At 38.7% G+C, this 27,170-nt stretch overlaps 1 protein-coding gene across 10 annotated transcripts in view; it reads left to right on the plus strand.

Moving 5' to 3' along the window:
• Nucleotides 1-27,170, plus strand: part of LOC121290199 (DISP complex protein LRCH3-like) — a 184,491-nt gene that overhangs the window by 142,817 nt on the left and 14,504 nt on the right. For 2 of the 10 annotated variants that reach the window (XM_041210506.1, XM_041210471.1), the window contains exons 14-17: nt 1,099-1,155; nt 6,717-6,776; nt 25,041-25,101; nt 26,411-26,527. In XM_041210506.1, the coding sequence (XP_041066440.1) occupies nt 1,099-1,155; nt 6,717-6,776; nt 25,041-25,101; nt 26,411-26,527 (295 nt within the window). Of the gene's footprint in view, nt 1-1,098; nt 1,156-6,716; nt 6,777-14,130; nt 14,296-25,040; nt 25,102-26,410; nt 26,528-27,170 lie in introns of those variants that run through there. The other 8 variants (XM_041210480.1, XM_041210516.1, XM_041210488.1 and 5 more) reach the window with 8 other exon arrangements.

A 27,170-nucleotide genomic window follows, 5' to 3' on the forward strand; every position in this document is an offset into this window, starting at 1 on the left:
CCAGTCATCTCAAAGTGGGATGGGGATTTATTTCACCATGTGTTCCCTCAATGACTTTAAAAACTCTCTTTATATTTACACCTTCATCTGCCTTAAGAAGGCACTTCAAGTGAATAATTTGGAATTCAGGCTATGATACTATCAGTGTATCTTGACTACAGCTCTTTCAAAAGTAATCCATCATCTTACAGGCTTAAAATGAAGTTAACAGTTCTCACAAAATTTGTTTCTTTTTACCCCTCTCTTATCCTCTTGATTCTTTTTCAACAGGTAATGTCTGGCAGTCCAAATGAAAATGGCTGACTCTTATGTATGAATCTAGACACGTGATTTTGACAGCAGCTTGTACAAGGGGGCAATGGGAGATTCACAGTCCTTTCCTTGGTCCAGTGTCTATTCATGTATGCAGACTGGATTCTAATTAGGGATAGAAGCTGTTTCAAAGATCTACCTGGTGTCTTTGGCTCCATTATGTGCTGACTTTACCAACTGAGAAATCAGGGAAGTTAGATTTTCAACTTTACCAACTTTATTGGTGCTTTTCCCATCAGATGAATTTGTTTCACAAATCACATTCTTGGGAACAACTAAGAATGACATCAAAAGTAGCCTCTAACAATACATTCAACTTGATCAATACCAAAGAAAATTTTCACTTGTTAATACTAACACAAAATGTTCACTCAACATATAAAACTTGGGGCCTTTTAATTATCACTGGCATTTATATGGTTGTGTGTGTATGTTGTAATGACTAATATCAATCCTTGGAACATCATGGATGTGTTACCTGTAGTTGGACTATATTTGCCAAGATAACTTATCCTGTTGTGCTTTCACATTTAATACTTTAAGATTTGTCAGAAATTTCAGAACCACTTTTCAAACAATCAGCCCTATTTTCTCATGGGTCTTGTGATTTTAAGGTCTGAATAAAAGATGGAAGCCTTGTTGTTTAGTTTCAAGTTACTTGTGTACTTCGAAGTATTCTATCTGAGTTGGTAGGTGTTACATATGCTATTTACGCAGCCACCACTTTAGTATAATCAATAGGAATGGTGATTAAGATGCTAGTGTTTGTGCTTTATCTCCCTGCAGCAGAAGAGTGGCCAAAGCCCTCAGAAACAGAGTCCCTCAGACAGCGATCACAATGATGTAAGTCCTTATGCAGGTTTAGCTGGATGTTAGAGAATAGAGTGAGAGATTTGTTTCACCTATTGTTTGAATGAACTGTCATGTTAGTGTTACATAATCTTTCACTTCAAAGGACAGTGTCATCCTAACTCCTTGTAATGGAAAAACATCACTTACCAGAATGTGTGATTTTGCACCTGAGTCATCCTATACACTTGTCATCCTGTATTTCTTTGCAACACTTCATAGTGTTGTATTGATCAAGTAATTAATTTGAGGATTATTGTAGTATTCATAGGTTCCCTGGAGCACATCTGTATGTAAATATTCCACAAAAGCTTTGCCATGTCATAATATCAGGTTTGTAAATTATATAGATTTTCCTCGTCAGTATTGACAGAGCTATATCTCTTTTGCTGTATCGCTTTCTGGAGTGAACAGTAATTTTTTTTTTATGTAATTTATAAATACCCTTGTAAATTTTTTTTATGACAGAATTGAATGGGACAAGAATAGCAACATTTCCAAATTCAGAGTTCAAAGCAAATGCCTGATTTTGTGAGCACTGAGATTGCGTGAATGTTTCAAACTAGCCTTGCTGTTCAACTCCTCTCACTTCCTCCAAATAAAAGGTGTGGCTATGGGTACCCGCATGGGCCCCAGCTATGCCTGTCTCTTTATGGGGTATGTGGAACATTCCTTGTTGCAGTCCTACTCCGGCCCCCTTCCACAACTCTTTCTCCGGTACATCGATGATTACTTTGGTGCTGCTTCATGCTCTCGTCAGGACTTGGAAAAATTTATTAATTTTGCTTGCAATCTCCACCCCTCCATCATTTTCACGTGGTCCATCTCTGACACTTCCCTTCCCTTCCTTGACCTCTCTGTCTCAATCTCTGGTGATAGACTGTCCACCAATATCCATTACAAACCCACCGACTCCCACAGCTATCTCGACTACAGCTCCTCACACCCCACTTCCTGTAAGGACTCCATCCCATTCTCTCAGTTCCTTCGCCTCCGTCGCATCTGTTCCAATGATGCTACATTCAAAAACAGTTCCTCTGACATGTCCTCCTTCTTCCTTAACCGAGGTTTTCCACCCACGGTCGTTGACAGGGCCCTCAACCGTGTCCGGCCCATCTCCCGCGCATCCTCCCTCACTCCTTCTCCTCCCTCCCAGAAACATGATAGGGTCCCCCTTGTCCTCACTTATCACCCCACCAGCCTCCGCATTCAAAGGATCATCCTCCGCCATTTCCGCCAACTTCAGCATGATGCCACTACCAAACACATCTTCCCTTCACCCCCCTTATCGGCATTCCGTAGGGATTGCTCCCTCCGGGACACCCTGGTCCACTCCTCCATCACCCCCTACTCCTCAACCCCCTCCTATGGCACAACCCCTTGCCCACGCAAAAGATGCAACACCTGCCCCTTTACTTCCTCTCTCCTCACCGTCCAAGGACCCAAACACTCCTTTCAAGTGAAGCAGCATTTCACTTGCATTTCCCCCAACTTAGTCTACTGCATTCGTTGCTCCCAATGTGGTCTCCTCTACATTGGAGAGACCAAACGTAAACTGGGCGACCGCTTTGCAGAACACCTGCGGTCTGTCCGCAAGAATGACCCAAACCTCCCTGTCGCTTGCCATTTTAACACTCCACCCTGCTCTCTTGCCCACATGTCTGTCCTTGGCTTGCTGCATTGTTCCAGTGAAGCCCAACGCAAACTGGAGGAACAACACCTCATCTTCCGACTAGGGACTTTACAGCCTTCCGGACTGAATATTGAATTCAACAACTTTAGGTCGTGAGTCCCCTCCCCCATCCCCACCCCCTTTCTGTTTCCCCCTTCCTCTTTTTTTCTTTTCCCAATAAACTATAAAGATTTTCCTTTTCCCACCTATTTCCATTATATAAAAAAAAACCCACTAGAGCTATACCTTGAGTGGCCTACCATCCATTCTTAATTAGCACATTCGTTTAGATAATATCACCAACTTTAACTTTAACACCTATGTGTTCTATTGTACTATTGTTGTTGACATCTTTTGATGATCTGCTTCTATCACTGCTTGTTTGTCCCTACAACCACACCAACCCCCTCCACCTCTCTGTCTCTCTATCTCTCCGCCCCCCACACACACACCTTAAACCAGCTTATATTTCAGCTCTTTCCTGGACTCGAACTCAAGTTCTGTCGAAGGGTCATGAGGACTCGAAACGTCAACTCTTTTCTTCTCCGCCGATGCTGCCAGACCTGCTGAGTTTTTCCAGGTAATTCTGTTTTTGTTTTGGATTTCCAGCATCCGCAGTTTTTTTGTTTTTATTTTTAAGCTGGAAGATGACTGTTTTCCTTCACCCCACCCCCCCAACCCTTATTGAATTGTAACTTGTTAAAAAAATCTTGATCCTTTTGGAACAGTTTTGCTGCAGTTTCTTTTCCCATTTTTACTGACATTTTTGCACTTATTTGGATGCAAGAATATAAACCGTTTATTCATCAGATTGCACCTTTTTTTTTGTTTCTCACTAAGTGTTTTGTCCATTGCCAATTAGAACTCCGAGTTTAGCCAGAGGGTAATTAAGTCCAGACAGATCCTTGACTCGCGCTTCAAAATAACATGATTTTGGTGGAATTAAAAGCAAAATACTGCAGATGCTAGAAATCTGAAATAAAAAACAAAGTGCTGGAAATACATAGCAGGTCTGGTAGCATCTGTGGAGAAATAAAGTTAATGTTTCGAGTCAAATATGACTTCTTCAGAATGGTTCTGAAAAAAAAGGCACATTTGACTTGAAAAGTTAATTCTGTTTCTCTCACCACAGATGCTGCCGGACCTGTTGAGTATTTCCAGCAATTTGTTTTTATTTGATGGAATTAAATTTGTATAAAAAGACTTACAGTAACTTAAATATACTGTAATATCAGGAACACATTTGCGTACAAACTTTTCCTCTCAAAAAGGTGAGAATAGGAGAAGTGCTTTTTTGTTGATACTGCCCCATTTGTCTGAAATATATGGTAACAAGAAACCAGTAGTAATTTAACCACAATTCTGAAATGGAAATCATTTTGACTTTTATTCCTTAATAGTCTAATGTAGGTGGAAGATGTGTCAGCGTGTAACATTCATAGAATGTTAGAATGGTTACAATGCAGAAGTAGGCCATTTGGCCCATCAGGTCTATGCTGGCCCACTGGAGGAGCAATTCACCCAGTGCCACGCCCCTTTTCTCCATAGCCCTGCAAATCTTTCCTTTTCAGATAATGACCCACTTCCCTTTTGAAAACCTCAGTTGACCCTGCCTCCAGCACACTCTCAGGCAGTGCATTCCAGATATTAACCACTCGCTGCATGAAAATGTTTCTCCTCCTGTCGCCATTGTTTCTTTTGCCAATTACCTTAAATCTGTGCCCTCCGGTTCTCAATCCCTTCACTAATGGAAATAGTTTCTCCTCATGATTTGAATACCTCTATCAAATCTTCTCATCGCCTCTCCTCTCGAAGGAGAACCGCCCCAACTTCTCCAATCTTTCTACATAACTAAAGTTCCTCATCCCTGGAATCATTCTTGTGAATCTTTTCTGCACCCTCTCTAATGCCTTCACGTCCTTCCTAACGTGTGCTGCCCAGAACTGGACGCAGTATTCCAGTTGAGTCTGAACCAGTGTTTTATACGTAACTTCCTTGCTTTTGTACTCTGTCTCTATTGATAAAGCCCAGGATGTATATACTTTATTAACCACTGTCTCAACTTGTCCTGCCACCTTCACTGATTTAAGCACACACACACCCAGGCCTCTGCTCCTCCACTCCCTTTAGAATTGTACCTTTTATATTGTTTCTCTCCATTCTTCCTACAAAAATGAATCACTTCTCACACTTCTTTGCATTAATTTTCATCTGCCACTTGTTTATCCATTCCACCAACCTGTCTGTGTTCTTTTGTAGTTCTGCACCATCCTTCTCATGTTTCACATTGCTTCCATCCCCAAATTTTGAATTTGTGCCCTGTACACCAAGGTCTAGGTCGTTACTATTTATCAAGGGTCCTAACACCGATCCCTGGGGAACTCCACCGCAAACCTCCTTCCAGCCTGAAAAACACCCATTCATCGCTACTCTTTGCTTCCTGTCACTCAGCTAATTTCGTATCCATGTTGCATTCAAAGTAGCTTTATGTAATTTTCATTTTCATTGTTTTGTAGATTGTTCTATTCAACATAATGTATATATTTGGACAGTATTACTGTTTTTAATCAAAAACAAATCCTTTAAGCTCATAGCACTAAGCAAACTACATGAACTTACAAAAAATGTATAAGTAGGTTAATACTGTACATATATTTTATGAAATTCCTGTGCTTGACACTTAACGCTGCAGTTTCATTAAAATAAAAATTAAAACAGTGAAATGTAATTCCTGTGTACTGTTCCATTGACCAGTTCCACATTAAAGCAAGCAGTGCACAAAGATATTCAATTGATGATCAGGCAGTTTTATAGTCTGATACATTTTTAAGTTGAAAGATATAAATGTTAGAACTGTTGAGAAACATTTTATAGACAATTCATCATTATAACGAGAACCACTTCTCCTTTCAACTTCTCCCATTTTACTTGGGGTGGCCACAATGTTTAGTTGATCTATCTCCAGCTCCTCCTGTCAGCCACCCATTCTTCTTCCAATCCTGCTGTGTTTAAGTATCTTGTCACTGCATCCATCCATCTGATCTTAGGCCTTCCTGGCAGTCCCATCTCCGTCACCCGCCTCACCACATGGCAGCTCTGTCTGCATTGCATGATCACAGCATTTCAATCTCATCTTGACTGCTTTCTTTGATGCTTCCACAATCTTCACTGACCACCTGATGTCCTGGTTCCTAACCTTGTCCTTTCTTGTCACTCCATATGTCCACCTCAGCATCCGCAACTCACGGGTGTCTAAGTCGATTTCCTCCTCCTTGCTGTTGCCTAAGTTTCTGCACTACACAACAAGACCAGTCTCTCAACTGTCTTGTAGATTCTTCCCTTCAGTTTCAGCAGCATTTTGATATCACACTCCATTTCATCACTCCACTGCACCTCTCCCAATTACCCCAACCAGAGCTAATCTTTTGCTGAGTTTCCATTTTCATGCTCCCATCTTCTGCCTCCTCTAATAATTAGAACCACTGACTCTTCAAAATCTTAAAGTTAGAAGGTGCTAAATTTCCCAATTCATTTATGTATATGCTGTAACATATACATTTTAATTAAATGTACTGCTTACCTAGATCATGAAAACAGTCACAATAACTGACAGTACCTGAGTAAGTTTGTCTGAACTGTGGTGAACCAAGCCATGTGAACCTAAAATGTAAAATAAGGTACATAGCCTAGTTTCCTGAAATTATTGAAGTACTGAATCATTCAGTATATGTTAATTGTTTGCATCCATACAGAATTTGCATTATTTTAGTTTGCTTTAACTCTGTTTGACTGATTAGTTTGCTTGTCCCTACATGTGATTGTTGAGAATGTTTGTTGTGTTTTCTTATATTTATTCATCTCTCTCCCCATTCCCATCCTTCAGCTCCCCAAATATTTCCCTATCAGACGGTCCCAGCACACAGATGATAGCGCCTTGTTAGTGGTAAGAGTGTGCCTGCATGGATTGGCCTGTATTATAGAAGTTTAGATCATAGAAATGGCATGATGTGTAATCTATCAGTTAACCAATCATTAGCTAAAGCTTTACTGAATAGCACAACCCACATAAAAATGGAAGAATTCCTTGGACTCTATCACTGGAGAATATCCTATGGCACTTGCGGAAACATATATGTGTCGAATCCTTGCTAAATAACATCCTATAATAATAACTTAAAGGTTGCAAAAAAAATGGAGGAAAAGCTGATTTATCTTGCATCTAGATTTGCTGTAAAAATGGAGAGACAAATCAAGCTTTTGAATGGAAAAGATATTGTGGTGCTGTTCTTTTATTAGATTACTTTTTAAACACTGTACTATTGACTTGTCAAAGAGCAGGATGGATAGGAAATTGAGTGATGTGGTGTACACTGTTTTTTCCCCCTCTTGCACTTGAGTTTGAATCCAGCCTAAATAATGAGATGAATATTATTTCATCCAACTGCTTGTAATATGTCTACCTGAAATGAATCTGGGCAACTTCATTCATTTTATAATGGGTGCAGGTCCACAGGACAAAAGGCCCCCAATTGGCAGTCTTATTAGAAAATAGCCGAAGTGGGAAGTGGAATAATTTATACTGGTTGTTCGGCACATTGAGGATCGAGGAGCTGGATCCTTAATTTACACCTACATCTTATCTGGAAGCACTAATGCTGGTACTGGGTAATAAATATTTCCTTCCCCAGTTCTGCATTTCCTCACTTTGTTGAAGATAAAATTATATTTTTTAAAATTGCTGCTAAGGTGCTACATAATGTATTAATAATTGAATAACATTAGTGACTTTAGATTCAATGTTTTTAACAATGCTCTCTTCAACAAAGTAATTGAATGATTGTAATGTTTTGCTGACCTTTCACTGAGTGGATGTGCTGAAGGTCTAATTTGGAGCCCTGAACACATTTCTTCATCCTAACTGTGTGAGAGTCGGTTACAAATTTGGCTTACTCAAGGCTTTGGGTTTGGAACCCAAATCAAAATTTTAATGCCTGACACCTTGGACTGTTCGGTGAAAGGAGTGGTTGGATATCTCAAATGAAACTGCATTATTAGTTGGCTAGGGAAAATTCTAAGTTGAATGCCTGATTTGTGGACACCACACTGTACATAATAAATTCAGGAGCACCAAAACATAAAGGAAGGAGTACTGTACTGTAATATTGACCTTGCACTAATGATCTCTATTAAGTGAACACAGAGTAGAAACGGAATATAAGTGAAATAGAATGTAAGTGTATAGCAAGAAAAATCATGGGCCTTGCTCATTTCATGCATTATGTGCTGTCTACTGATCATGTACTTAACTCTCCCACTTAAGGTCCTGGCAAATCTGTGTAATCATCTGAAAGAAAGCTGCACATGAGAATTTCCAAATCATAAAAAGAAATTCAACAAAGCAGCAAAATATTCATGAAACCCCACAACTCCATTATTTATCTGCCCCCTACAGAAATTCCCTTCCCCAGACACAAAGCAATCCCCATAATTAATTCATTGACTAACATGATCAAATCATGAATATCATTCCTTTAACCTCCAGTCCTATTCCCAACCAGATACTTAAGCAGTCTCGGATCAAGTGCTTTTGCTAGAAGCCTTTCACTAGTTTGTGGGAGTGGGGGAAGATTTCTTCTATTCTCACCTGTTAGTAATAATTGGTGATTTAACCCTGTTGGCTCAAAGATCCTTTAAGATAAGGGCTCTAAAGAAAAGGAAATAAAGCCTTAAAGTGCAAATCTTTTTGAGATCACTAAATTAAATATGTCCTTATGCAAGTGCTTAAATGAACAAAACAATTGGAAAGAAGGTGGGAAGTGCAAACCTTGAAAATTCATGAACTTTCTAAATGACCCTTGTTCAGCTTGAATTTGGATCTGCTGTGGTTTGTGCTATTCACATTAGTTTTGCTGAGTAGTAATTTATTCATGGTTAGCTGATTCAGACTTGAATCCATAGTTAGTTAACGGTGTGCCAATCTTGCCTGGACAGTGAGGCATGGAATTATGTTATGTTGCATGTACTCCACACCTGCTGAATTTTCTATCTACAGTAATAACCAATGGGTTACTCATCGGTTCGGTGGAGCACACAAATCACCAGAATGCATGTCTACACGCTGCAAAATAGATGTATATAATTTTATTTATATAATATATACATCTCAAAGCTTCTGGATTACCCATGCATCAGAATGTTTTCTGGTCAAATTATTTTAAGTGACAGCTGTACTAAGAAGTGAGCTGAAATCCATTAGTTCTGCCTTCAAAGTCACTGCTCTGTTTTTGCAAGAAAAGCTTTTCAGTATGTGTCTCCAAAACACTAATGAGCATTTTTAATGTTTCTACTTTTCATTTTCAAATTCTTTCTCGTTTTTAAACTCACTTTGACATGACATTTTGTAAATTTTATTTACTTTTAAAATTAATTTTTGGTTTATTAAAAGCATAATTTATGTTTATTGCATCCTGTTTATCTTTTCTGACTTTAATTCTTAATTCATTATTTGTTGACTTTCATTTCTTCAACAAGGATTTTTTTGTTTTGTGGTACATTAGCTTTAATTCTTCATTGATCGGTTACTTTCACTGAGACACCTTACATATATCTATGTTTCTTTTATTTTGCTGCTTGTGCACCTCAGTATTTGCAGCTACTAAACCAATTAATCATAATTAATTTCAATATTAATGTCAAGATTCTTACAACCAAAGGAACGTTGCAGTGGCCAAACAAAGCAGCCATAGTGTTGATTCTTTGTCATAGGTAATTTTTTATTTGTCATTAGACCACCTAGAGGCTGTACCACAGCACAATATAAAGCACAACAACCGTCCATTGTTTTTTTTTCAATGATTGATCTAACACTTTTGGACAAAAATGTGGCAGATCTCAGAATTTTAGAAATTGATGGGATTCACAGGTTATTAGGATGCTGTATTTAATCTTACGGCAGGGAAATTGTTAGCTTACTAAAATCATGAAAATAGTTTTATATAAACAAATAGAACTGCATGTTTTAAAAGCATTTTATTTTTCATTGCCAGATAGATTAATCGTTTTTTTTCCAGGTGAAATCCAATCACAGCTGTCATGTCATATTTTTCCACAGGCTGGGTTATTTAAGAGTTTTTAAGATGTGTAGCAGTAATGGGTGAGACTAACTTGCTTGCATTTCAGTGTGTGCTAAATTATAGTTGAGCAGCATTAAATCCAAGGTTGACTTCTTTTAGTACACCTGATTGTTTTAATATAACACAGAGTTATGTGCTAAATACAAAATATTGTGTGCTGAAAACTTGATAAGCGTATGAGCACCAATAACTTAGTTTTGTTCAATTTTACTGTTGTACTGCAATCAGTGTTTATATTGGTCATGTAGCAGCTCGTCCATTGCAGAACAATGAAACATTATGAAGGTGCTGAACCTGGTAAATTTCACTGTGATTTGCAGCAAATCAGTAAACTACCTGTAGGACTTATAATCTAATGAAAAGTATTTTGTGGTAAACTATTTACTAGAGGTTTTTTTAAAGTATTAACTTGTGTATTTACTTTTCTGCCTGACAAAGCCTCAGTTCTGTAGCTGTAATCTTGATAAATTATGATGCACACAACAGGTACAAATTTCTGATCAAGTGCTAATATAATTATTTGCCGTTCTTTGAATTCAAAAAATATATCCAACAGAAGCAGTGGTTTAAAAATCACTGGCGCTCTCTCTTAACTTTTGCCAATATAGGGGTAATTAAGCAAGGCAGTGGAAAAGTTGTAGCATTATATTGTAGCCTTTATTTCTGATTAGAAGGTGCTGGAGTAACTACAAAACTATTTCATTTTTAAGATCCGGTGACGTGTTAAATGATGTAACACAAGAGAGATCTGTTGGCTTGTACCAAAGCAGTACTCTTGGAGTTTTGTTGCGACAATATGAATCAATAGCCATTGCACAATTTAACTGCCTATGAGTTTGAGCAGACTGAGTCCAGTTTGCAAATGTGACATATATGTTTTTCTGTAATTTATGTAAAATTGGCATTTTGGTACCTTGTTGGTAGATCCCAAAAACCAATAATAAGAATTGGATGATCTGTTGATTGAATTCTGAAGCTGCTAGTTTGGACTGTGTATATGGTATGCCCATGTTTACAGGCATAGAAAACCATCAAAGCTGAACAACAGGTTCGCAGAAAGTAATAGCCCCAGAAAAGCTGACAACTGAAGAACTTACCATGAATACGTGAGTTATAACACAAGAAGTTGACGGGTTGCACTGAATGTGCAGTGGGATATATTCTGATCATCAGTTAGCTGCAGGTGCACCCACCATTTGAACATTTATTGGAGAGGATTTTTTTGATTCATTCATGGGATGAGGGCATCGTTGGCTAAGCCAGCATTTATTGCCCATCCCTAATTGCCCTTGAGAAGGTGTTGGTGAGCTGTTTTCTTGAACCGCTGCAGTCCATGCAGCAACAATGAATATTGAAATTATTGGGTGGGGAGGGGACCGGAAATTCCCGCCCGAAGTCAACGGACCTTTTGCTGGTTGGTCAAGTTTTCCATCCCAGCCGGAAAATCCCACCCTCTGAGGGGATTGGGAATGCTGAATGCGAGAGATTTATTTTCTAGTGAAGTCTAGGGACATGCCCCTTATTGAAAGCTTTAATTTTTGACACTTTTGTGCATTTTTTAAAAGTTAAAACCAGATTCTGGTGGAATGATTAGAGATATTTTAAGAGTATTTGTACAGATTTCACTGCAACTTTACAGGTGAATAGGTTGATGTTGTGCTGTTAAAATAATATTGGGCAACAGCTTGCATTTGTACAGAACATTAAAAAAAGCCTTAAAATGCTTCACAGAGGTACAATAAAAAAATACACTGAGCCAAAACTGGACATATTAACAGGGATGACCAAAAGCCTAATCAAAGTAATGGGTTTTAAGGACAGCCTCAAAGAAAGACAGTGAGATAAAGATAATTAGGAACAGAATTCCAGAGCTTGACGCTGGCACAGTTGGGATGTAGGATGAGTTCATGTGCAGGAGTCCAGTGTTAGAAGAATGGAGAGTTTGGGAGGGGTGTTTTTGGGCAGGAAGGGGTTACAATGATAGGAAGGAGGTGAACCCTGAAGGAATTTAAGCACAAGGATAGGAATTAGAAAACCAATAGCCATTATCCATCAGTGCAAACAGGATAATGGGTGAGTTGAACTTGGTGCAGGATAGGATAGGAACAGCAGAGTTTTTAACAACACACTAAACATTTTGCCCATTATTATTGCCAACATTAATTTCTGGTCTATGTTGTTCTTTTGAATGGGTCAAAAGGTTTACTTAGTTGTACCAAAAATAAGATATTATTATACATTGTAGTCATTTCTTTTAAAAAGAATAAAGCATAAATAAATGATTTTCAGGAATAGTTACGCGGATCTGAATTTTGTGTCTCAGACACACTTGATTGTTTCTAGTCTGCAAGTTGCCAATTTATTATTAGCTTGTTGGCCATGTTTCCATCAGACATTGACCACTTTAAAATAGATGTTGTGGATGCATTCCTGGTTACTCTACTGGAACAAAGAGAACCATATCATGCATGCATAAGCAAATTGAATTCACCTAAGTTGCATAACATAACGGGGCGCTGTAACTCACATACATAGAAGCCAGTCGTGTCCACCCCACACCACAACAGTAATTTCAGTAAAATCCTAAGTATGGGAATCTCATTGTTAATTTCTTTAAACTAAGTAAAGCATAATCATATCTGCTCCATTCTATTTCCAAATCCTGGTAGCAGAAATGCCCAGTAAAGCTAATTAATGTATGTACATTACTAGGGAACATCATCTAGTTCAAAAATGTGGTCACTCTAGTCTTAAAAAAATAAACTCCTGTATATGACAGCTAGCAGGAAACCCAGAAAGCTTCTTTTGAGGAAAACTGTATTTTTTTAATAGATTCATTTTAACAGTTCCAACTTCCTTAGGGACACATACTAATTAAAAATACCTATAACTATGACACTCAAACACCATTAGCTCATCTCCAAACATTTCATAGCTAAGTGTGTGCACAACCATCAATGGAGGAAAAAACTGTTCTCTCTACCTTCACTTCTACGGTGCAGCTCTTGTTGTGCATTATGGTTGGATAATGTTGACAACATCCATTGCAAGTGGGAAGAAAGGTAATTTTTCTTGTGAACTACTGACAAAATTGACTGTCTGCCCCAAAAGGCTGGGCTTTGGCACGTCTTTATGTTGCTGAAGAAAAATGGCGAATGTTTGTTGTAATTACTGTGATCTTTGAAGTCTGTGAACTGTAATCAGGAATCAAATGCAATTTTTTTCTTTCATGAAGGGAACATTGGATGGATCCATTATATCAGTATTGCTGACATATGCATCAATATTTTTTCTTGGTGGCCAAATTTGCTACTTGATCAGAGAATCAATGCATTGATCAATGCATCCAAAATTCTTATGTGGTAACTTAAAGCCCCTGAAGATTCCACATGTGTAACATATCTTGATTAGTTTTACTTGTTGCTGTAAATTTTGTTCCAGGAGAGCACATACACCTTAATTCCAGTGTATTGATGTATCAGAGTTTTCCTGATAGTTTGGCTATCATATTGCACCTGTTCAGTACCTTGCATTGATCAACAGATAGTATACCAGGCGTTCATTATAAAGTTGCCTGTACTACCTCAGTTGTAAGGTTACAAGATCGAGTTTTAGTTTATGATCATGTTTTGTCTTATGTGATATGCACTAGTCCTTTCTATATAATAATACTCAAAGTTTTGCTCAAAAAAAGCATTTCTTACAAAATGTGATACGATTGGATAAAATATTAATTTGAGAAAAGCTAGTCAAGTCCACAAAGTGAAGTCCAGAGTAAAATGCTTTGGAATTTCTGATTAAACTTTTGCTAACTCAAGGATTAAATTTATTCTGGAATAATTTCAAATCATTTTTTTCAGAGCTAGAATAAAAGCTTCTGATATTGGTTCACCAGCCAACTTTGATTTTATCTTTTCAGTTTCTTAAAATCTAGAAATTGAGTTAATTTTAAGTTTCTTTTGATACAATTCTGTAACAACCTTTTAATGTGCGCTTATGCATTTTCTTTGGGAAAGCTAAACCTACCACAGATAACTTTTGTAAGTCATTGAAATAAGACAGAATACTCTAGGCATCTTTCCTCAAGGCTGTCCCTCGCTAATTATTTGCAAGCTGTTGAACTCTCTTGCCTAAAGCTTTCTCCTCTGCTTCTTTCTGTAACAGAATGGCTTTGAACCGCACTTCTTCTTTGAGATTGACAGTAACACCAATACCATTAAACGGAGGCCTGGCTCACACAGCAAGGTGACTGAGCAGCTTGTGTGGAGTTTGTGGCTTTGTATAGATCCTCGTTTTTTTTCATTCTGTGCCTGAAATTGTGACTAGGTGTGGTTCCTTTCACCAGACCAGACTTCACAGCATTTTTATACAAAAGAGTGGAATTAGGTTTGTGCTATTATATTCATATTTTTTATGGAGTTAAAAATGTATTGTCTGCCATATCTTCTTGTTGCTGAGCCATTTGAGAGAGATACAAATCAGGAAAGGGTCAAATGGTTACAGAGCTCCCAACATTTAGAATAAAAATGAAGCCAAACGGTATAAGCACAGAATTTGGTGATCTAATATTTTAGGCAGTGCAATTAGCTGGTGAAAGGTTCTACCCAATCTGCATGTGTAGACTAACTTTTGAATTGCAAGAATACTTTTAGAGCTGCAAGACTATCTTCATCCTTTTGCATTCTATTTTACCCAAACCTCCTGATCTTTATTTTTAAATTAAAAGAAACATTGAACCAGATGGTACATTTATGCAGAGCTGAAAAATATAAACATCTTGAGGACTGCAATAGTACTTTTGTATCATGTCCAAAGATTCTACCCACATTCTTACAATTTCCCTACCTGTGCAACCAATAAAATGTCAGATATGCCCTAGAACTGATGTTTAATTTTCCCACATATGTTACAATGTTTTCTATTGTTTTCATTTTGTGTAATACAGAATACTTACTGTTTTTGGTTTTTTAAAAATCCAGTAAGTTAAAGGATATTTTCAAAAGTTGGATAGACTTTCTTTTCATGCTGTAATGTAAGTAGCTTATTTAAATGATTTTTTATGGTTTGGAATGCAGAATGTCAACGATGCAACAATGCAACTTCAACAAAATGTGCTGTTATGTATAAATTGGGATATAGAAACAGAAGAATTTTTAGGCCTTTATTATAGATTAATGCTGTTTACCTATCTTCTCACCAGACAAGAACAATTTGTATGCATTAGCTATGACTTTTTTATGAAATATTGAACCATAGAATGGACCATTCCTTGCAATGTACGTCATGATTGTATTCAGTTTATTTAATTAGCGTATCTCTTAAAATGATCTTTCATACTCATGTAGGCAAATTATTCTGTCTCAGATACTGAAAGCTATCCTTTCACCTGTCTCTTATCCTCTTTCCCTCTATCTCTGTCGCTAACGTAGAAAAACTCTTCATGCTGACTAGGAGACCCTAACGGTATGTGTTGCTCATATTAAAAAAAAGATAGAAAATGTAGACATTACCTGACCCAGGACGTATATTTTAACGAGTGTGAAACAAGCTGACACGAGAAAGGGGAACTCAAAGCTCTATTTATGTTTAATTATGTGAAATATCAAAACTGTACAACCAAATTAGTAATTGATGTTGCCAGATTTGAACTACAGACAACTTTTGCAGTAATCATGCATGCATAAAACCTATTGTATTACTGCAAAATCCACTGTCTACTAAAGTGAAAAATTTGAATCTCTTATTTAGTAACGAAAGGTGCAGCAGCAACTCCTCTTCATTTCCAAAGTAAATTGTACACTAACAAATTCCATGTAACATTATCAAAATGGACCCCATACCTTCACTAACAACCAAAAAAAAACTTGAATTGTTTTTGTGGTAAAACAGGGGAGATTCAAAGATAACCACAGTGCTGTAAATAAATGAATAGACTGTTTCGGGGAGGTTATTCACAAAGTCAGCTTGCATTCGATTTCAGAGGAGTGTAAACACCAGAAGAATAAGCATCCTTGTCCTGGTATGAATTCAGTCTGTATTGAAATGCAGCTTTTGTTAGCATTTGGACTCTGGTAACAGAAAGCTCAAAATATGGTATTTTAAAATATGTCAGTTCCCTTCTCTGGTCACAAGAGATTCACTTATGTTCTCACTAAGCAATTTTTTTTAGCTACTGTCAGTTGCTGCTGTGTAGTTACAAAAACATGGTTAAAAAAATTGTAAGTTATGTAAAATGAACTTACTTCAGCAATATAAAGAGTTAAAAATGATCTCAAAATATTCTCAAAAAACATTGTGTTTTAAAAAGAATTAACTTACATTCTTGGAATTGGAGGTTAAAAGTTATCTTCAGAAGAGGCCAGATTCTTGGATTTGATGAGAAAATATTAATATATGCTGATCTATAATGTTTGTATTGTTTGGAGCATGGCAATTTGCTTACTAACAAAGCCGTTGTAGGTCTTTCTGCCACTTGGGTTCATCTGCCTCAACTTATAAAATAAGTTTTCAGCTCTGGCCCACCTGTGGTAGCTCTGATTGACAAAATTGTATCAACTTGGTGGCAGAACAAGCTGCCACAGTCAGTTTGCCACGTCCAGTAACCAGCCATCAGGTTGCATTGTTTGTTATTAAGTAAGCAGCTCCTCATAAAAGCAAAAAACTGCGGATGCTGGAAATTCAAAACAACAACAAAAATACCTGGAAAAACTCAGCAGGTCTGGCAGCATCTGTGGAGAGGTGCACAGTTAACGTTTTGAGTCCGAATGACCCTTCAACAGGACTAAGTAAAAATAGAAAAGAGGTGAAATACAAGTTGGTTTAAGGGGTGGGGGGACAAGAAGAGCTGGATAGAGGACCAGTGATAGGTGGAGATAACCAAAAGATGTCACAGACAAAAGGACAAAGAAGTGTGGAAGGTGGTGATATTATCTAAAGGAATGTGCTAATTAAGGGTAGAAAGCAGGACGAGTAAGGTACAGATAGCCCTAGTGGGGGTGGGGTGGGGGGAAGGGATCGAAATAGGCTAAAAGGTAGAGATAAACCAATGGATGGAAATACACTTAAAAATAATGGAAGTAGGTGGGAAAAGAAAAATCTATATAAATTATTGGAAAAAACAAAAAGGAGGGGGAAAATCGGAAAGTGGGTGGGGATGGAGGAGAGAGTTCATGATCTAAAATTATTGAACTCAATATTCAGTCCGGAAGGCTGTAAAGTGCCTAGTCAGAAGATGAGGTGCTGTTCCTCCAGTTTGCGTTGAGCTTCACTGGAACAATGCAGCAAGCCAAGGATGGATATGTGGGCAAGAGAGCAGGGTGGAGTGTTGAAATGGCAAGCGACAGGGAGGTCTGGGTAATGCTTGCAGACAGACCGAAGGTGTTCACCCAGTCTGCGTTTGGTCTCTCTAATGTAGAGGAAACCGCATTGGGAGCAACTAATGCAGTAGACTAAGTTGAGGGAAGTGCAAGTGAAATGCTGCTTCACTTGAAAGGAGTGTTTGGGCCCTTGGACGGTGAGGAGAGGGGAAGTGATGGGGCAGGTGTTGCACCTTCTGCAGTTGCATGGGAAGGTGCCGTGGGAGTGGAGGTGTAGGGGGTGATGGAGGAGTGGACCAGAGTGTCTCAGAGGGAACGATCCCTGCGGAATGCCGCCGGGGGGGGTGCGGTGGGTGAAGGGAAGATGTGTTTGGTGGTGGCATCATGCTGGAGTTGGCGGAAATGGCGGAGGATGATTCTTTGAATGCGAAGGCTGGTTGGGTGATAAGTGAGGACAAGGGGGATCCTATCATGTTTCTGGGAGGGAGAAGAAGGTGTTAGGGCGGATGCGCGGGAGATGGGCTGGACACGGTTGAGGGCCCTGTCAACCACCGTGGGTGGAAAACCTCAGTTAAGGAAGAAGGAGGACTTGTCAGAGGAACTGTTTTTGAAAGTGGCATTATCAGAACAGATGCGACGGAGGCAAAGGAACTGAGAGAACTTCCCTCAACTTAGCCTACTGCATTAGTTGCTCCCAATGTGGTTTCCTCTACATTGGAGAGACCAAACACAGACTGGGTGACCGCTTTGCAGAACACCTTCGGTCTGTCCGCAAGCATTACCCAGACATCCCTGTCGCTTGCCATTTCAATACTCCACCCTGCTCTCATGCCCACATGTCCAAACTTGGCTTGCTGCATTGTTCCAGTGAAGCTCAACGCAAACTGGAGGAACAGTACCTCATCTTCCGACTAGGCAATTTACAGCCTTCCAGAGTGAATATTGAGTTCAACAATTTTAGATCATGAACTCTCTCCTCCATCCCCACCCCCTTTCCGATTTTCCTCCTTTTTTTCGAATAATTTTTATAGATTTTTCTTTTCCCACCTAGTTCCATAAATTTTAAGTGTATTTCCATCCATTGTTTTATCTCTATCTTTTAGCCTATTTCGATTCCTTCCCCCCACCCCACCCCCGCTAGGGCTATTCTGTACCTTGCTTGTCCTGCTTTCTACCCTTAATTAGCACATTCCTTTAGATAATATCAACACCTCTTTGTCCTTTTGTCTGTGACATCTTTTGGTTATCTCCACCTATCACTGGCCCTCTATCCAGCTCTTTTTGTCTCCCCCCCCCCCCCCCAACCAACTTATATTTCACCTCTTTTCTATTTTTACTTAGTTCTGTTTAAGGGTCATTCGGACTCGAAACGTTAATTGTGCTGCTCTCCACAGATGCTCCAGACCTGCTGAGTTTTTCCAGGTATTTTTGTTTTTGTTTTAGCAGCTCCTCATAGTTTTGTGTTCATGACTGATTCCAGGCCGGAGAGGTGGCGGGTTTGAGAGACAAAGGATCGGGGATGAAAATCTGGAAGAAAGAAGACTTGTCATATTCAGATGTTCCAAAATGTATAGCTTATGAATATTGATCTTGATGACAACATGAAGCCAGAAAGGACATTAAATTCAAAAATAATTGTTTCACTTCTGCCACCACTTCGGTTATAATACATCCTTGACACAAATAACTGGTTATTTCATTACTTTTATTGAGAAACCCTAGGTGAGGGGCTAATGCTGCACAACCAAGGTTGAAAGAAGAGAGAAAAAGGCATGAATGGAAATAAAAGTGATTCATGCCATAGTCGGGTTTCAAAATATGTGCTTGTGTGAGGAAGGAAGCATGCTCAACCTAAGGAGTTCCACATTGTTGTGGTCAAAAGAATGAACTGAAGAAGAAGTGATGAGTCTTGATTTTAACACACTGATCACAGTCCATTTATAACAAAATACTGAAAAACCTAGCTTCCAGCCTAACTGGTGTATGGATGCAGGAACTTGTTTTCCAAAAAAAGATAATTCTGAAACTAACAATATTTTCAGAATGAAGAACCTTGATGTGCTCCATTCAACTCTAGCACAACAATAGTCAGGTTGTGGCTTAGGTGAAAATTAACTGATGCACGTGCTTACTTTGTGCTTGTCTACTCATGCCTTGAGTTTAAAAAATGTTCCTTTCATTTCACTATTTGAGATAGAGCATTAGCATACAATAATGTGGGGGAGCCTTTTTCTGTTCAGTATTTGTAGAAAAATTGTTAACATTTTTATATGCCTATTTATGATTGTGGTGTAAATCACAGAATTTTTACAGTACAGAAGGAGAACATTCGGCCTCTGAGCATTTTAACTTAGGGCCAATCTCCTGTCTTTTCCCCGTAACCCTGCAGGTTGTTTCTATTTAATCACCAGTGCACACTTGAATGCCTCAATTGAACCTGCCTCTACCACACTACCAGGCAGTGCATTCCAAATCCTAACTACTCACTGTGTGAAAAAATATTTCTCCTTTTTCTTTTCGAGAAAAAAAATCACCCATAAATGCAATTCCGTAATCTTTTTTTCCTGCTAGCAGCTTTTGAAACTGAAATTTGCTGTTGTCTAAGCATAGCTCAATGATTTATCTAACCTTCTTGCCAGCTTCTTTCAACTTCACAGAAGTCTTACTTTGAGTCTTGGCCTTTCACCTCTGCTTCTCAGTAAAAGATCTCGTCATTTTACTGCTGATCGGTGTTATATCCATGCGTTTCTTAGGTAATTATTCACGTCCATTTTCTGTACAATGCTCACCCTGTTTAAATGCTTTTTGAATAAGCTGGAGGGGTGAGAATAAGCCATGTCAGTTCAAAAAAGTCATTTAATCAAGGCCTTGCCACCTGGTCCAAAGAAGTAATTTGCAAAAGCATTTATTCTCCTCTTAAGAGTTTTTGGATCAGAATCTTGTTTAAAACCCTGTAGAAGCCTTTAAGGACATTTCATTAATCGCTGCTGCCCATCAAAGTCTGTCCTCACACTAGCTTTTTTCCCTGTTCCCCTTACTAATATCATCATTAGATACATAAGATTCCTTATTCACTTGATATGCCAGTGGCTCCAGACATATCTACATATCTTCATTTCATTCTCATAACAAAGTGGCCATTGTCAGATCCATGTGATTGTTCACTGAGGACTTTAATAATTGTTTTTTAGTACAGAACTTGAGTATTGCTGAGAAAAGAGACATGTTGAAGCTTTTCATCTTGCGCTCATCAGAACACTTTGCAAGAATGCCAGTGTAAGGGGAAAACAACAATTTACTGTATGAGGAGAGTGCTGATTAGTTTGCAAGTGGACTCTGATTAGTTAGGAGAATGCACTAGTGATGGTGACTGACAGTTAACTGCCAACATTTGTTGAAATCTGAACTAGACAGCTAGACCCTGATTGGTCAAGGCATTGGCCTGAGGAATGAGTCAGCGAATGGCTGTCACTTATTTTGTTTAGCTGAAACAACGCAATGCGTGTGCATGTTCTTTCTGTCTGCAAAGAATGGGGTCCTGTGTATTAATATATGTAGCTTCCAGCACATGCAATGCACCACACTGCACGCCCAAATCACAATCTTAAATTGGTGGTCAGCACAATTTTTAGCACTCAGGATTATTTAGCAAATGTTGTCCAATTGCAGCATCACATCTAATGTTGGACACTGTGTTTTGAGTTTTGCAAGCATGGGTTAGTTGGGTATGGTTTGTACCTTGCCCGTTGCAAACAGTGGCTGGGACGTGCTATTTGATACTATCCACCAGTCTTTGGGATGTACAGCCTACATATCTAGCATCACACTGGCACTGAAATTCATATACCACATTACTCATTTGTGTGATAGGCAGAACATCCTTTTGCCTTGAAAGCAGCATCCTGTTAGTGGTCAATACCATTCATGTTGCTACTGCATAGTAGCAGCGTGAAACAGCTAGCCTCACCTGTTGCTCAAATTTTTGAGATACCTTGCCCTTCCAGGGTAATCTGAGGTAGACTGGGCACTTTTCAGTGTTGAAGGTGGCGGCTTAGGCCCGTTCATGAGTTTGCACAATAGACAGAGCGAAATTATGTGATCATTATAGCCATTATCCTGCAGGAGGCCTTTGATGCGTCCTACTTCAGCATCAAGCTTGCATGGTGAATAAATGGCTCCGGCCCTCTATTCAAGGTTGTCGTTAAGACCAATCTTAGAGCGTGTGGAACTGCACAAATCCCAATGCATATATTGACCAGTGAAGCTAGGCTTGTGGTAGAGAACCACCTGGCAGATTTCTCAACTAGTATGTCAAGAAAAGGGAATTCAATTGACTGCTCTATTTCAAAGGTGAATTTGAGCACAGGATGGAGCCTATTAAGACATGTAAGGAAATTATTACATGCAGCTGCAAATTTAAATATTCACATATCAGAAATATGTGAGGGTAGGAGGTTAGGTGTCATTCCATTGAAAACCCGTTTCTCATGGAATCCAACAAAGATGTTTGCGTGAGCTAGGCCTAGAGGGGATCCCATGGCAGCACCATCTATTTGGGCATACATGGTGTCATTAAAACTGAACTCAACTCCATGCGTTGCTGAGTTCATAAGTTCAATGAATACTTTTTCATGCAATGGTGGCAGATCTAGATCACCATGCTATAGCGCAGCAGCACAATTATCTATGGCCTCCTTAAGTGGAACATTGGTGAATAGGCTAGCAATGTCAAATGGAGACAGCATTGCTATGGATATGCAAGTCCTATATGGCCTTCGCAAAGGTGCCTTTTCTTCCCCAGCCAACCCCCACTGCCCAGAAGTAAAGAAACTGCGACATCTCGAAATGCTTATCCAAATGAGATTGATTTACAGCAAGGATCAAGGATCTTTTGGCTTGTGCACCTTTAAATCCACACCTTCGCACCTTTAAGTCCACAGCTGCATGTAATAATTTCCTTACATGCCTTAATGGGCTCCATCCTGCGCTCAAATTCACTTTTGAAATGGAGCAGTCAAATGAGCTCCCTTGATGTACTATTGGAGAAGTCTGCCAGGAGTTGCTCTACCACCATCTACCGCAAGCCTACCTTCACTGGTTAATATACATGTTGGGATTCTTACAGTTCCATGCACTATAAGATTGGTTTAATCAGCAACCTTGTAAATAGGCCCCGAGCCATTTGCTCACCTTGCAAGCTTGATGCTGAAGTAGGGCACATAAAAGGCATCCTGCAAGATAATGGCTACCCTGATTAGATAATTTCACTCTGTATATCACACAAACTCATGAATGGGCCTAAGGACGTCATTCAGTCTACCTCTGATTACCCTGGAAGGGCAAGGTATCTCAAAAATTTGAGCAACAGGTGAAGCTAGCTGTTTCACGCTGCTACTATGCAGTAGCAACATGAATGGTATTGACCACTAACAGGTTGCTGCCTTCAAGACAAAAGGATGTTCTGCCTATTACACAAATGAGTAATGTGGTATATGAATTTCAGGGCAGTGTGATGCTAGGTATGTAGGCTGTACGTCCCAAAGACTGGCAGATCATATCAAAATAGCATGTCCCAGCCGCTGTTCACAATGGACAACCATCATGAACAGACCATACCCAACCAGCCCATGCTTGCAAAACTCAAAATACAGGGTCCAACATTAGATGTGATGCCACTATTGGACAGCATTTGCTAAATAATCCTCAAGTGTGCTAAGAATTTTGCTGACCACCAATTTAAGATTGTCATTTGGGCTTGCAATGTGGTGCGTTTGTGTATACTGGAATACATTAATACACAGGACCATGTTCTTTGCAGACAGAAAGAACCTGTATATGCATTGCGTCTGTTTCAGCTAAACAAAATAAGTGACAGCCATTCGCTGACTCATTCCTCAGGGCAATGCTTTGACCAATCAGGGTCTGGATGCCTGGTTTAAATTTCTAACAATGGTCGGCAGCATTCTCCATGGCAATGTCTCTACCAATCAGAGTCCACTTGCCAATCAATCGGCACTGTCTTCTCATATACTATAAATTGTTGTTTTCCCCTTATATTGGTCTTCTTGCAAAATGTCCTGATCAATGCAAGACGAAAAGCTTTGATTTTTTTTCAGCAATACCTTAATATTCTACAAAATGTAATTTTCAAAGATATATTAAATAGATTTATTAAAACGTTATAAACTAAAATGGAAAATATCCATTCAAGAAAATGAAAATGTGAGCTAACTAAGTGGGATTCCACTTGAGACTTAAGATACACATAATGTAGGAGAGTATTGAGCTGTACAAGCCAGAAGATCCTTGATCTTTGCTGTAAATTAATCTCAGTTGGAGAAGCATTTTGAGATGCCTCAGTTTCATCAGAGCAATAATTTTCCCTGGCCCACCATCCCTGTGTACCTATTGCTCTACAGGAGTCAAGAGATAGCACTTGTAAGTGGGAACCCTGGCTGACTCTTTACCCACTCCTGTCCAAGTTGCTCAGCACAGATTGGAGATTAAAACCTAAGATTACCTGGTATCAACGGTTTACTGCTACCCCACTGGAACATCAATAATATAGGTAGACTTTTCTATATAGTGGAATAATTTCAACATTAAGTGTTATGTTTGAGATGCGACTCGAAATTCAGGAATCAGGCCACCAGTTCTTGAGGCTATACATTAAACTAATTGAAACATTTTACTAATTTACACAGGTTAAAACATATACACATGGCTACAAATGACTACTATCATAACTTTTAAATAATTCTCAAACTAATCTCCATTAAGGCAACAGCAATCCATAGACTTAACCAAACACCAGGCAAAGCATTTTCACCTTATGAATTCAAAATAAGGTTCTTTTCACTGTGGAGCCAGTTGGAGGCTTCCAGGTGTCTTTTGATCTTGCATTGCATCTGATCTGAACACCCGAAAACTGCTGAAGTTATACCTACCACCATTGATTGAATTCAAATTCTCATTGTCTTACCAGTCTCTTTGAACTTCACCTTTTAACAATGAAATCTCTTTCATAGTACCAATTTTATTAGTAATATAAACATATGGCTTGGTATCTGCTAGATAGATGGGGTTTTTACCCCACTTGAATGCTCTATTAAAAAAAATGCAAATGCACGCTATCTCTCATATCAAAATTAGTACCCATCAAAGCACCCAGTCTAGCTGGCTTTAATCCAGTTAAGACACACCCGCAGACTAAACCTCTATTTTAAAAGAAAAATATTTTCCAAAATATATACATTAATAGCTCCATGACAGTTGGCTTATATAATGAAACTGATAGACCTGAGTTAATTACAAACTAAATTAGATTGGACTTTCAGTCAGTTCATATTTATAAATTGCTGTGATTGGTTTTGGAAGTAAGATGAAAATAGCCTTTTTTTTTCAAGACTCCTCCAGTTTGCCTTCCCTGTTTTGCTTCAGTTGTGTTAGCAAAAAACCTGAGTTTTCCTAACTTGAATTAACCATGATATTTAATGGCATCAAATCAAAAATTGTTAGTGGATTTAATGATCCCTGTTTATATTTTTTCCCACTACTTTGGTCTGAAGGAATTAAAAAAGTGTGAATGTGCTTTGGCGTTGAAGAGGAAGCAAGATGCATTATAGATATACGATCTGCCCATGCTCTGCTGTTCTTAAGCAAACTGGGTTTAATACTCTGAGAATTTGCCCCACATTTCTTATTTCTAATCCCTCAGAGCAGTTTATCTCCTACAGATCTTGATCTTCTTTCTCATAGAATGAAGAAAGACCGCCTGTGTCACCGAGTGCCTCCTTTACCCAATCATCAGCCCATACAGGTAAGAGAAAACTAATTGTAAAAATCATTGTACTGTTCCTTGGTCAATCTATGTAACATGTTTGTGTATATCGTATTTTCTCCAATTGATGACAAGTGAAATATTTATTTTACCTTGTTTAGTGATCGTAATATTAAATAATATTGTTTTGTGTTAAAGGTAAATCTTGATGCTAGGAACAAATTTCAGCTATGTGATTAAATTTTGCAGTATAATTTATCAAGTTAGTTAACAAAAATATTATATGGAATGTCTTATAAAATGTGCAGTGGTTCTGATATAGTAGCACATGTTCATAAAGCTCTAGACACCCCCCCCTTCCAATAACCTATTTGAAAACCTCTGTTTTTGGAAATCCCATTGGTTATCCTTCTCCAAACAGAAAGTAGGGAGACTGACAATGTATTGATATAAATAAATCTACTAATTTAGACTTTCCCTGATGGTTCCCTGATGGAACAGTGTCAGTGGTACTGACAAACAGAGTTCCATCTTGGATCTGCATTGAATTAGCTGATTGCAGCTGGACTTATTTTGGTGTGCTATAACTTGACTCAATATAATTTGGTTTAAAGGAAAGCTAGCCCTGCTCTTGATAAGTACCCTGCATTTCCTGATGATGATGTAAGGGTCAGGTTCAGCTGTTACCCCCGTACCTTCTCCAATTAAAAAGCCTGCACAGCTCACTGTTTTGGCTCACCAATGGAAAAAAAAAGTTACTTGGTGATGTAGTGGAGCCTGTGCCCATGGAACAGTGCACTAGCAAAAGTCACTGCCTTCAGGACAGGAGAAGAAAACATTGTGCAGTACTACTTTTCAGTCTGGGTCGCAAATAACTGCAGGCTTTACAAAACCTCAGTATGCTTAACCTATTCCACATAACAGTCCCCTATTACATTCTCAACTCTCCTTATGTATATAAAAGCAATAAAACTTGCAAATGCTGGACATACAAAAATAAGTTCAGAAAGAGCTAGAACTATGCAACCGGTTTGTCAACAATTGGGGAAAAAATTAATATTTTGGATACACAAAATGGTGTTAGCTGTGAAACCCAACAACTACTTTCTCACCATTAAAAACTTGTCATCACTTTTAAACCAACCCATCCTGAATGCACCAAACCATTTATCACCTATCTTAATATTGCAGTATTACTGTGTTATGTTAATTTGGTTTTTACCTATTTTAATATTTGTTTTCTCACTTCTATCTCTGTTTCTTGCTTCTCCTGATTGTTGATTAAACTCTATTTCTGAATCTTATCATCAAATTCTGCTCATTCTTACATTCTTGTCTCTGGCTGCAGTCCAGCCTGTCCCTCCTTATCCTGGTTCTTCTCCCCACTCTTACAAACAGCCCACACATGCTCACCGGCCTGAGAACTTCCTCTTGAGAGCAGCCATGAGAGATGAGATGAAGAAAGGTAGGTCAGACATAAAAGTGAATGTTCCACAACACAAGTGTGTCATAAGGATGTAAATACGTTGAAAGCAATTCAGGGAAGGTTTACTAAACCTCTGAAGAAGAGTCATATGGACTTGAAATGTTAACTCTGTTTTTCTCTTCACAGATGCTGTCAGACCTGCTGAGTTTTTCTAGCATTTTCTACTTTTGTTTACTGGAATGGGCAGGCTGTCTTATGAGGAAAAGTTGGATAGGCTGGGCTTGTATCCACTGGAGTTTAGAAGAGTAAGAGGCAATGTAATTGAAACATATAAGGGATCTTGACAGGGTGGATGCAAAGAGGATGTTTCCTCTTGTTGTAGAATCTAGTACTAGGCCATTGTTTAAAAATAAGGGGTTGCCCATTTAGGACAGAGATTAGGAGAATTTTTTTTCTCTGAGGGTTGAGAGTCTTTGGAACTCTCTTTCTCAAAAGGCAATGGAAGCAGAGCCCTTGAACATTTTTAAGGCAGGGTAGATAGATTCTTGATAAGCAAGATGATGAAAGATTATCAGGGGAGGTCAGAATGCGGAGTTGAGGTTGAAATCAGATCAGCCATGGTCTTATTGAATGGCGAAGCAGGCTCGAAGGGCTGAGTGGCCTATTCCTCCTAATGCGTATG

This window comes from Carcharodon carcharias, chromosome 2 (genome assembly GCF_017639515.1).
Source record: "Carcharodon carcharias isolate sCarCar2 chromosome 2, sCarCar2.pri, whole genome shotgun sequence".
NCBI lineage: Eukaryota > Metazoa > Chordata > Chondrichthyes > Lamniformes > Lamnidae > Carcharodon > Carcharodon carcharias.